This window comes from Phocoena sinus, chromosome 19 (genome assembly GCF_008692025.1).
Source record: "Phocoena sinus isolate mPhoSin1 chromosome 19, mPhoSin1.pri, whole genome shotgun sequence".
Lineage (NCBI taxonomy): Eukaryota > Metazoa > Chordata > Mammalia > Artiodactyla > Phocoenidae > Phocoena > Phocoena sinus.
Genome location: NC_045781.1, coordinates 10776526 through 10788958, shown reverse-complemented (window position 1 = coordinate 10788958; position 12433 = coordinate 10776526). Strand labels below are relative to the sequence as shown.

General features: G+C 51.3%; 1 protein-coding gene across 1 annotated transcript; it reads left to right on the top strand.

Moving 5' to 3' along the window:
- Window positions 1-4932: 4932 nt before the first annotated feature.
- On the top strand, window positions 4933-7485 carry ZNF575 (zinc finger protein 575). Its single transcript, XM_032614214.1, has 4 exons — window positions 4933-5040; window positions 5319-5428; window positions 5864-5975; window positions 6448-7485. The coding sequence occupies exons 3-4, from the start codon at window positions 5894-5896 to the stop codon at window positions 7104-7106; spliced, it is 741 nt and encodes a 246-aa protein (XP_032470105.1). The 5' UTR covers window positions 4933-5040; window positions 5319-5428; window positions 5864-5893; the 3' UTR covers window positions 7107-7485.
- The last annotated feature ends 4948 nt before the right edge of the window (window positions 7486-12433 follow it).

The window sequence follows — 12433 nt, the reverse complement described above, 5'->3', positions numbered from 1 at the left end:
CCCCGGAGGGGCGGGGCGGGGCGGGGCGGGGGCATGGGCGGGGCCCGCCTTAAAGGGGCCACAAGTGCCTGGGGCCGAGGGCGGGGCGGGGCGGGGCGGAGCGGAGCGGAGCAGAACCAGGCTGAGGACCGATGGGGAGACTTTAGAGACGGAGAAGACAGGAAGACTCAGAGGAACAAGGAACAATCACCTCACACCAGTCAGAATGGCCATCGTCCAAAAGTCTACAAACGATGCTGGAGAGAGTGTGGAGAAAAGGGAACCCTCCTAAAGGCTTGTGGGAATGTAAACTGGTACAGCCACTATGGAGAACAGCATGGAGGTTCCTTAAAAAACTAAACCTAGAGCTACCATATGATCCAGCAATCCCACTCCTGGGCATATATCTGGACAAAACTATAATTTGAAAAGATACATGCACCCCAATGTTCACAGCAGCACTCTTTACAGTAGCCAGGACACGGAAGCAACCTAAATGTTCATCGATGGAGGAACGGATAAAGAAGATGTGATATATATATATACAATGGAATATTACTCAGCCATAAAAAAGAATGAAATAATGCCATTTGCAGCGACATGGATGGACCTAGAGATTATCATACTAAGCGAAGGAAGTCAGACAGAGAAAGACAAATATCATATGACATCACTTATATGTGGACTCTTAAAAATGATACAGATGAACTTATTTACAAAACAGAAACAGACTTCAAAAACAAATTCATGGTTACCAAAGGGGAAAGGTGGGGGTGGGGTGGGATGAATTAGGAGTTTGGGGTTAACATATGCACACTGCTATATATCAAATAGATAAACAACAAGGTCCTACTGCATAGCACAGGGAACTCTACTCAATATTTTGTAAAAACCTATATGGGAGAAGAATCTGAAAAAGAATGGATGTGTGCATATGTATAACTGAATCCCTTTGCTGTGCACCTGAAACTAACACCACATTGTAAATCAACTATACTCCAATATAAAATAAAAATTAATTTTTTAAAAAACCAGAGAAACAAAGAACAGGGAGACACTCAAAGGGCGAGGGAGACACACTGGGAGAAGCACAGACTTCTCTCCCTGGAGAAGGAGAAACCCAACAAGAGACCCCAATACACTCATAGCCCCAGGGCCATTTTATAGGAAAAGCAGGTGGTTGGACCTTCATTGTTACAAAGAAAAAAACGTTTGGTTCAATGTCATTAGTGTCTTGAGGGGCTGTTGGTTGAGTGCCTGGTCCAAGAACAAGAGATTATCCCATTAAACTTTATTTAAAAATCACTTAAGTATTTTACCAGGAATGTTTATATCTTCCCAGGAAGAAATCATTAAAAAAAATAATTTTCCACGATATCTTGTAAAATCAGGTTGGGGATCATTTGGCTTCTCTTGGAATGTGAACCTCTAAAAATGGCTTTTGTTCATTTACACCAAGGACCTAGAGTTGAGACAATGTCTAGTCATGGGCTGTCTGAAAGCTTGCTCTTTGGAATCATATCAGTAGTGAGAGTAGGGCATCCCACTCTTGTCTGGAGGATCTAAGTCACTTTGTCACAGATACAGAAGGCCAACTGTGCCACACCATTCGATATAAGGGACTTGCACATTTGCCAATTTTGGTATCCATGGGGGTCCCGGAACTAACCCCCTGTGGATACCAAGGGAAGACTGTGACTCTCCCTCTGTTTGGGGAAACAGCCAGTACTCCCTCTGCAGTCCTCTACCCTTAGCTACAGCAAATCAATAAAACCCAACTTTGCCAGACTTCTAGTATATTCCTGGTGGGCTTTATCAGGGGAGAGACTCAGGGAGCCACTCAGAGACAAGGAAGATGCTGAGACTCAGTGATAACAAAGAGAGAGAGAGAGAGATCTGGAGAGACTTTCAGAGATACATTGGGAGATACAGAATTGAAATGGGGTGTCTGTCAAAGAAATATGGTCACTTAGATACACTCGAAGATTCCAGGAGATCGTGGAGGTGGGAAGAGATGTGGGGAGCAGGGAGCATTAGAGAGGGGAGAAATGTACAGGGAGAAGGACAGAATCTCTCAGAACAGGGAAACACCAAGAGAGGGGAGAAACAGGCAGAAAGAAAAGCTCAGACTCAAGGAGAGAACTTGGTTCAGTTATTCCTCACATTGAGGTCTCCTGAATGTCTGGCTCAAGCTGAGCGAAACTGGAGACCCAGAGGTGAGTCCTCAGTCTGGTTGGTCTGGTGGGTGGGGGAAAGAGGTGCAGACATCAGGGCTAAAACAAGGAGAGGTGCAGGGATTGCCTGGAGCTCAGGGGAGAGAGAAGCCAGGAAAACAGGGACTCTGAGGCACACTTTACTGTGAGGGTCCCCCAAATAAGACCTCTCCACCCTGGGGCCCATTCCTAATTGTTTCTGCAGGATTGGTAGACGCTTACTTGTCCCTTGAAGACGTGCACACCCTCTGGGGATTTTGTAGAGTCAGCTGCGAATTATCCTAAGAGTTAGAAACTGGTATCACCCTTCCCAAATGTGTGACCTCAGGCTCAAAACTAAACTCTTCTGGGCTTCTCTTTTTTCATCTGTAAATTGTGGTTAAAAATAGTTCCTCCCTCACTGTGAAGATCTAAGAAAAGATACATGCGGGGACTTCCCTGGCGGTCCAGTGGTTAAGACTCTGAGCTTCCACTGAAGGGGACACGGGTTCAATCCCTGGTCGGGGAACTAAGATCCCACATGCTGCACAGCCAAAAAAGAAAAAAAAAAAAAAGATACACATACCCCAACGTTCAGAGCAGCATTATTTACAATTGCCAAGATACGGAAGCAACCTAAGTGTCCATCACATGAATGGGTAAAGAAGAGGTGGTATATATATACAATGGAATACTACTCAGCCATAAAAAAAGAATGAAATTTTTCCATTTGCAGCAACATGGATGGACTTGGAGGGCATTATGCTAAGTGAAATAAGTCAGACAAAGAAAGACAAATACTGTATGATATCACTTATATGTGGAATCTGAAAAATACAACAAACGAGTAAATATAACAAAAAAGAAGCAGACTCACAGATATAGAGAACAAACTAGTGGGTCCAGTGTGGGGAGGGAGGGCAAGATAGGGGTAAGAGGTTAAGAGGTACAAACTACTAGGTATAAAATAAGCTACAAGGATATATCTTAAAACAGGGGAACATAGCCAACATTTTATAATAACTATAAAGGAGTATAACCTTTATAAATTGTGAGTCACTAGATTTTACACGTGTGATTTATATAGTATTGTCAGCAACTATACTTCAATTAAAAAAAGAAAAGATCCAATGAGTTCACACATACAAAGAGTTTGGGAGAGGACCTGGCACAGAACAATTGCTCAGGTGTTGTGCTCTCAGGGAGGTGGCTATCACTATTTCATCGTCATCCGTGACTCCTTCCTCCTCTTGCTACTTCCTCCCAATTCATTACTAAGCCCTGATGAATTAACCTCTCCAACCAGACCACTTTTCCCTCATCACGCCCTCTGCCCCAGTCAAAGAGGCAGCAAAGCATAGATGCAAATTACATGGATTCCAGGGTCAGGCTGCAAGTGTTCAAATCCTGGCCCTGCTATTTCCTGGCTGAGTGACCTTGGATAAGTCTTACTGCCTCATTTTTATCTCTGTACAATGGAGATGATAGTAGCGTCTCCTCTTGAAAAACTGCTGTCAGCATTAAATGAATGAACGTATATAAAACACTCAAGACAGCTTCTGACATATATCAGATGCTGTAATTAATAACATAATTATCATATAATATAATTATCGATATCATATAATAATATAATTATCATATAATTATCATAGTACTTTTTAATAATTACTAATATAATTAATATATAACAGCCGCCTCACTGGCTTCTGTCTTCCACTCCACCTCCCTGTAATCCATTTTCCATGCAGCAACCAGTGAACCTTTTAAAATGTCAGTGAAGACACTGAAAAGTCAAAGCAAACAAATTCAACTTGTGGGTCTTGTTTAAGTACTGACTGAAACAAACCAAGTGTAATAAAAAGATTTTTATGGGATATGAGGTCTGGTATATAGCTTCAAAATCATCTGGGAGGAGTGAGTGGGGAAATGAGCCCAAATAATCCTTCCGTATAACTCCCACGGCTCCCAGGGTTCGCCAGACCTTGTGGATTATCAGACTGAAGACCCACCCATGCGGGGGTGGTTTATGGGCACTTCACGGTCATTCCTGTACGGGGCGGGAAGGTGCACCATCACTTCCCGGGGGAAGGATGCCAAGCAAGCCACCCCGGGCCTGGCACCAGGAGCTCCAGCAGGGAACAAGGGGGCCCGGGCACCTGGAGACCGCCGCCCTCCCGGCCCCAGGGTCGTAGCATTAGGGTGGGAGGGGCGGAGAATCCAGAATCACCCAGCAGCGAAGAGTGCCGGGCGCTGTGCAAATAACGTGACTTTTACTGGGCATCAGCTCGCTCTGAACCCGTCCCGCTCCCTCCCTCTCTCGAGGAAACAGCTAGCCTTTCCTTGCCAGTGCCTTGAGGGGTAGAATAGGCAGCGGGCTCTTGAAACTGATTCGGGAGACGGAACTCAAGCTCCGAGCGGAATTCTCGAAAAGAACGGGGACATACGAAAGGGAAGTTGTCTCAGAAATCTCTTGAGTTAGGTTTCCCCGTGTTAACTCCTGCACGTGCTTGACTCCAGTCAGCCACCGTAGGCCCTGCAAGCCTCGGCACACTTTCCTCCGGTCCCTCAGCCGGTATTGCTCACCAACTGGCTTGCCTTGCGCACCCACCCCCTCCTTCCATCCCGTCTCCCCCGCTGCAGCCTCCGCGGGCCGGACCGCGCATGCGAACTAACGCCCGCACCGGCCCGGCGGAGGAGGAGGGAATGGAAATGAGGCTGGGCCCAGCAGCTAGCGCGCGCTCCCTCCCCTGCCCTCCCATCTCAGGGCGCGCGCCGGGCGGTGCAGAGTCCGAAGGCAGCGCCGCAGTGGCCGCGGCCCCCGAGGGAGGGGGCCGGAGCCCCGCCCCCAGGGAGGAGCCGCCCGCAGGTGAGGGGGCAGCGGTCCGGGCACAGACGCCAGGGTCTTCGGGAAGTAGACTGGGGGTGCTGATCGCCAGAACTCCCGGAACGGGGGAGGGTCCTGATGCATAGGTTCTGGAGGGGCTGCATGGGCGCCTGAGCCTTGGGAGAGTGCATTGGTGCCCGAATGCCATGATCCCAAGGGGTGCGTGGAGGCTCGGATGTTTGGGACCTCGAGGGAGAAGTCCATTAGGGGGTCTCTGAGTCGCAACACACGAGCCACGCTCTTTCTGTGTCTTCCTCCAGGTCTCCCCTCTACCCTCCACGGTTCCAGCTCCACGCAGGGGTTGAAATTTAGTGACAAGAAGAAGGCAGTTCACGCGGCGTCAATGGACTGAGACTAAGCCAAGAGCCGGGTAAAGCTACCCCTTCGATGTGAATCCCGCCCACTGAGCTCGTAGGCCCCTCCCCTGGGACAGAGTTGCTGAGCAACCGACTTTGGGTCTTATAAGTATAGCTCCACCCATCCCCGTCTTAGGTTCCTCGGCCGGTTCCGCCCACTCTGGACATAGGCCCCGCCTGCTCCGCGCTCTGGGGCGGCTGGGAGTTAGTTATAGAGGCCCCGCCCACTCCGCTCGAAGGCTCAAACGCTGAGGCTAAGTTCCAAATAGACTGCTTCTGGGTCGTTTGCATAACCCCGCCCATTGTGCCCTTAGGCTCCGCCCACCCTCGCCTTATAGGACCCCAGACTTAAATAGACCCTGCTCCTAAACATACTGACCCTTGTTAGGCTCTCAGCCCTTCCCCCAACAGCCTGATAAACACCGGCGTCGCCCCCTATCCCACCCTAGGCCCTCCCTCTAGGTTTCTGGGCCAGCAAGATGCTGGAGCGGGATGCTGAGTCTGTGGCCCGGGGCACCGATCCTAGTCCCACTGGCAAGGAGCCTGTGACCAAAGGAGAAGGTGAGGGCGGCTCCACCTGTGAGGAGGGGGCATTCTCCAGGAACTGGGGCCAAGAGAATCGTATGTTGAGGGAATCTCAGGGTGAAGTTTTGAAAGCCCAGGGTGATAACCATTTCGGATCCCCAAGAACGCCAAGCTCTGGGGAATCCTCCAGGTTGTCTTGGAGGGACCCCTCATTTCTAGGGGAGATGACATGCGGGATTTCAGGGTGATCACTTGGGAAGATACTAGAAACGGACACTTTAGTAGCTTTGGGGAAGCCTCAGCTCTGGGGTTCCAGCGAGGTAACCCTTTGGAGCCCCTTAGGATGGTGCATGGCAGGGGGTGAGAAGCAGGAACATGCCATTTGGGGAATCTCAGTATGACCCTTCAGGTGTCCAGACACACTAGAATGTCAAGGTCGAGGGGGAGCCTGGTGTAGACTCAGGGCGTTGGCTGCTTCCTGGAGCCCACCAACCCTCCTGTCCCCTAGCTCCCTACCAGGGCTCGCCGCAGAAGCCCAGCCAGTCGGTTCCAGGGCCCGCCACGTCTGCAGGGGCGCCTTCCCGACCCCGCCGGCGGCCCCCGCCCCAGCGCCCGCACCGCTGCCCCGACTGTGACAAGGCCTTCTCGTACCCGTCCAAGCTGGCCACGCACCGGTTGGCACACGGCGGCGCCCGCCCCCACCCATGCCCCGACTGCCCCAAGGCCTTCTCCTACCCCTCCAAGCTGGCAGCCCACCGCCTCACGCACAGCGGCGCCCGTCCGCACCCGTGCCCGCACTGCCCAAAGGCCTTCGGCCACCGCTCCAAGCTGGCAGCCCACCTCTGGACCCACGCGCCCACCCGCCCCTACCCATGCCCCGACTGCCCCAAGTCCTTCTGCTACCCCTCCAAGCTGGCGGCCCACCGCCATACGCACCATGCCACCGACGCCCGTCCCTATCCTTGCCCGCACTGCCCCAAGGCTTTTTCATTCCCCTCCAAACTGGCCGCCCATCGCCTATGTCACGACCCCCCGACGGCGCCGGGCAGCCAGGTCACCGCCGGGCATCGCTGCTCCAGCTGCGGCCAGGCGTTTGGCCAGAGACGCCTCCTACTCCTTCACCAACGCAGCCACCACCAGGCCGAGAGCCCAGGGGAGCGGGAGTGAACCCTCCCTTTGGCTCACTGGCTCCCCGTGCTGCGAGCCCCTGTCAATAAAGAGGTGGCATCTCTGAGCCAGGCTGTATGGACTTGCCTCTTCCAGGTAGCCGGAAGGGAGGTTGGCCCCCACACTGGGCTCAGACTTAGCAGGAGGAACTCGTTTCTGGGAGGGGAAAACATCACCCACAGAGTTAGCACTGGGCCCCAAACCATGGACCTGGAGATGGCTCTGGTTTTTCACACCTCTTCATATGGCAAAGGTTAAACACCTGCTAGCACCCTGTACTGCTGAGGAGCATGGCGAGACAGGCGCTCCTCAACGTTGTGAGTTTAAACTAGTGCCTCCACTTTGGCCACTGAGTGTATGTATAAAACATTTTAAATGCACGCATGCTCGTGTCAACGATTCCACTTCTAGGAATTTATCCTATAGATAAGCACGTGAAAAAAGGTATAAGATTAAGGATGTTCACTGCAGTGCGATGGCAGCGGCCAAAGATGGGAAACAACCTGAGTGCCCATCAATAGGGGACCAGCTAACGAATTTACAGTACAGCCAGAGAATGGAAGATGTAGCTGTAGGGGAAAAGAGTCAGCTCTACATGTACTGACATGGAAGTATTCCCAAGATATGCTAAATCATAAAAGCAAGAACAAGGGGTGTATACCAGTAGAGTAAAAGCAATTTTAAGGCCAAGCTTTGGAGCCAGCCCTGACCCACTAAAGAGCCACAGGGCCTTGGACAAGCTTGTCACTTCTCTGAACTCAGATGCCTTATCTATAAAATGGGAGGGTTTTTTGTTTTTTAATTTGGCCACGCTGCGGGTTTTTAAATTTGGCTGTGGCTTGCGGGATCTTAGTTCCCTGACCAGGGATCGAACCAGGGCCTCGGAAGTGAAAGCACCAAGTCCTAACCACTGGATCGCCAGGGAATTCCCAAATGGGAGTATTATAAGGCCTTTACAAGCATCTTCTCAGGCAAAGATGGTTCCCCTCTTGGAGCCTGTTTCTCCAGCTATAAAACAAGGATGACTGAGCTAACACTGGACTGCTCTTCGTTCTACAGATATGAATTAAGCAGGTACCGTGTGCCAGGCCCTGCACAGGGTGTTAGGAACACAGCAGTGAACAAGACAGACCTGGTCTAGTGAGGGAGGTGGACACCAACCAAGTAGTGGCAAACACAAAGTAAAGAAGCCAAGTCCACTTTGAACAACAAGTAGGGGAGCCTTGCCTCCCTTCATACCAAGAATTATTACAAAGCTGTAGTAATAGGACGGTGGTGCTGGCTTGGGAATAGGCTAGTGGGAGGGCACTGAGAGCTCAGGAACAGACCTGCGCTTACGAGGTGCTAATAGGAGGCGGTCCCCACCTGTAGATCAGAGGTTGGCAAGCTTTTCCTATAAAGGGCCAGACAGTAGATCTGTTTAGATTTTGCAGGCCATACTGCGTCTGCCACAACTACCCGGTGCTGCTGTTGTAGCGCAAAGGCAGACACATGCATTGTGATATGTGGACGAGCGTGGCCGTGTTCCCATAAAACTTTATTTACAAAAACAGTAGGTGAGGGCTTCCCTGGTGGCGCAGTGGCTGAGAGTCCGCCTCCCGATGCAGGGGGCACGGGTTCGTGCCCCGGTCCGGGAAGATACCACATGCCGCGGAGTGGCTAGGCCTGTGAGCCATGACCGCTGAGCCTGCACGTCCGGAGCCTGTGCTCCGCAACGGGAGAGGCCACAACAGTGAGAGGCCCTCGTAATGCAAAAACAAACAAACAAAAAAACAGTAGGTGGGCTGGATTCTGCCTATGGAGTGTAGTTCGCCAGCCCCAGCTATAGATGAGTGGGGAAAGGATAGCTAATCTGTGAATGAGCTGATAGGGAAGAAAATTAAATGAGACCCTGTGGTAGGCAGAATAATGGTCCCCCAAAGATATCCACATCCTAATCCCCAGAACCTGTGAGTGTGTTGGCTTCCACACAGCAGAAGGGACTTTGCTTATGTGATGAAGGATCAGCTCTTAAGATGGGAGATTATCCTGATTATTCCAGTGAGCCCAGTGTAATCACAAGGGTCCTTACATGGGAAAGAGGGAAGCAGAGGAGTCAGAGGAGATGTGCCAATGGAAGCAGAGACTAGAGTGATGTGGGACCGCGGGTCAAGGAATGCAGTCAGCTTCTAGAGGCTAAAAAAGGCAAGGAAATGGGTTCTCCCCTAGAGCTTCCAGAAGGAGCACAGCAAAATAAAAATTTAAATAAGTAGATAAATAGAATAAAAAATAACATTAAAATGAGGCTCTCTACCTCACAGCATACACAAAAATTAGTTTCTAGTGATTTAAGATCTAAGTCTGAAACACAAAACTCCAGAGCATTTAGATGGAAATAAAGGAGAATCCCTTAGTAACCTCAGAGGCAGAGAAAGTATCTTTAAGACACAAAAAGTACAGATCATAGAGGAAAAGACTGGTAAATTTGATCATAAGCAAACCAAGATACAACGATGATAGAGAGACAGTATTATGAGGGTAGACCTGGCAAATACGGTTAGATATAGAGGGTGAGGAAAGGCCTTCTTGAGGAGCTATTGTTCAGAGCTCAGATCTGAAAGCTGTGGAGGATGGAATGAGAGATGGTTTGTGGCATCTCCAGCATGAGGCTGGAACCAAGCAGACAAATGGAAATCAGGGGGCCTCAGGATTGCAGGCTGCTCAGCAAGGCCCTTGCGGTAGGGTGGTGGGATTGCAGGCCCAGCGGAGGGGCAGGCTCCCTCCCCCAAAGCCAGCAGTATGGCTTGTGTCCATATTTACCGTGGAGCTGCCCCGGAAGATTTCCTCCAAAGTGACCCCACCACCATCAACGTTTCAAGGACACAAACTCATCTTGGGGGTGTCCATCTGGCCCAACCTTACTTTGTCCAGATGGGAAAGCTGGGTGCAGGAAGGATGGGATTTGCCTGCAACCAAGCAAGGGAGAGTGCTGAGTCAGGGTGGATCCCGGGTTTTCCTGGTACCCCGCCCAACACCCTGCTACTCCTTGCACTTGTCCTGCCTGAAGACCTCTGCACTTGCTTTTCCTCTGCCTGGAATGGTTCCCCCAGAACCTCCCTTACTTCTCCTAAGTCCCTGCAGACAGGTGAGTCCGCTGAGACACCCTCCCTGATGACCCGATCACTCCCATCACTGTGTAACACTGCCTGGCTTTATCTGCTCACACAGCATTTATCGCCACCCCACACTGCGGGACACTTGCCGTCTCTCTCCCCCAGCAGAATGTCAGCCCCGTAAGAGCGGGGGACTCGTGTCTGTTTTTTCAGTCTGCAGCCCCACTGTCTCACACATGGTGGGTGTGGTTGGCAGAAAAATGGCCTCCCAAAGATGCCCACATCTTAATCCCTGGAACCTACAGATATGTTATGTGGCAAAGGTTGAATTAAGGCAGCATAAGGAATGAAGGTTGCTAAGTGGCCGGCTTTAAAACAGGAAGATTATCCCAGGTTATCCAGCTGGGCTCAGTGTAACCACAGGAAGAGTCAGTGTCAGAGTGACACAGTGTGAGAAAGACTCGACTGGCCGTTGCTGGCGTTGAAGATGGAAGGGGCGTGGGTCGTGGGCAGCTGCTAGAAGCTGGAAAAGACAAGAACGCGGATTCTTTCCCGGAGCCTCCAAAAGGAGCGCATCCCTGCCTACACCTTTTTTTAAAAATTTATTTATTTAATTTATTTATTTTTAGCTGCGTTGGGTCTTCGTTGCCGCGTGCGGGCTTTCTCTAGTTGTGGAGAGTGAAGGCTACTCTTTGTCGTGGTGTGCGGGCTTCTCACTGCAGTGGCTTCTCTTGTTGCGGAGCACGGGCTCTAGGCACCCGGGCTTCAGCAGTTGTGACTCGCAGGCTCTAGAGCGCAGGCTCAGTAGTTGTGGCTCGCGGGCTCTAGAGCGCAGGTTCAGTAGTTGTGGCGCACGGGCTTAGTTGCTCTGAGGCATGTGGGATCTTCCTGGACCAGGGATTGAACCCGTGTACCCTGCACTGGCAGGCAGATTCTTAACCACTGTGCCACCAGGGAAGTCCCCCTGCCTACACCTTTATGTTTAGCCCAGTGAGACCCATTTTGGACTTCAGACCTCCAGACCTAGAAGGTTACACCTTTCTTTTGTTTTAAGACACTAAGTTTGTGGTCATTTGCTACCTAGCTCTGACCCTGCCCTTTGCCCTTCAACCCCTTCCTGACCTCCCCAGGATGAAGTCCAAGCTTCTCAGCCTGCCGTTCACAGTGCTTCTGGACCGCCCTGTCCTGCTTTCTACAGCGAGGGAAAGGCTCTCCGTCGGTGCTGTCCAGCTCAGGAGCCAGTGAGCACTTGAACTGTGCCCAGTGTGACTGAGGAAGTGAATTTTTCCTTTTGTTTCACTGTCCTTAAGTTTATTTTATTCATTTATTCATTCATTTATTTATGTATGGCCGTACCGCGAGGCACGTGGGATCTTAGTTCCACAACCAGGGATCAAACCCGGGCCCCCTGCAGTGGAAGCACAGAGTCCTGACCACTGGACCACCAGGGAAGTCCCTGTCATTAAGGTTAAATAGCCACCTGTGTCCAGTGGCTACTGCACTGGACGGCACAGCTGCCAGGACTGTGCCCACCTTTCCAGCTAGGTCTGCCCCTAAAGCCTCGTCACCAGAGGGGCCGTGCTCCTTCAACTGCCCCCTGGACACCAGGCTGGCTCCCACTTCCCGGCCTTCGCCCACACCATGGCCCTATCCCACCTTCTACCCTGACTCTCTAACGCCCAGTTCAGTTCCCACCTTAAATGTGGTGGATCCTTGAAGGGGGTTCAGGATTTGGGGGGGGTGATTAAAATGCCCCTTCCCCCAATTCTACCTCCCAAATGAGGTGATATCAAACCAGGCTGGTGACAGTTTCACAGCTACTTCTGAGAGCCCTGGAGAAAGGGAGATGTCCCTGGCCCAGAGAGCTGAGACTTAGACAGAGAGAGAGGCCTATCCCATGAATATGCCAGCCCCCAGTCCAGGACCCCCAGAGGGACAACTGAGACACAGGAATGGGCTCCAGGGAGGTCAGAAGCAGCTGAGGGTGGTGCTGTCAGATTCCTAATTCCCTACCACCTGCCACCAAAGGGGGGAGGGGCCCCGAAGAAGTGACAAAGAGCTCCTTCCCTACCAGACCCCAGATAGAGAGCCCTTCGTTCTTTCTGGGACCCCAGCACAGGAGTCATTAGGCAGCCCAAAGACCCGGCCTTCAGAGGGGAAGCAAAACCAAACATAAGACAGAAAGCTGGGAACCTGTTGTGGGTTCTGGGAGACACGGGTGAGAGGGGCAGCTGC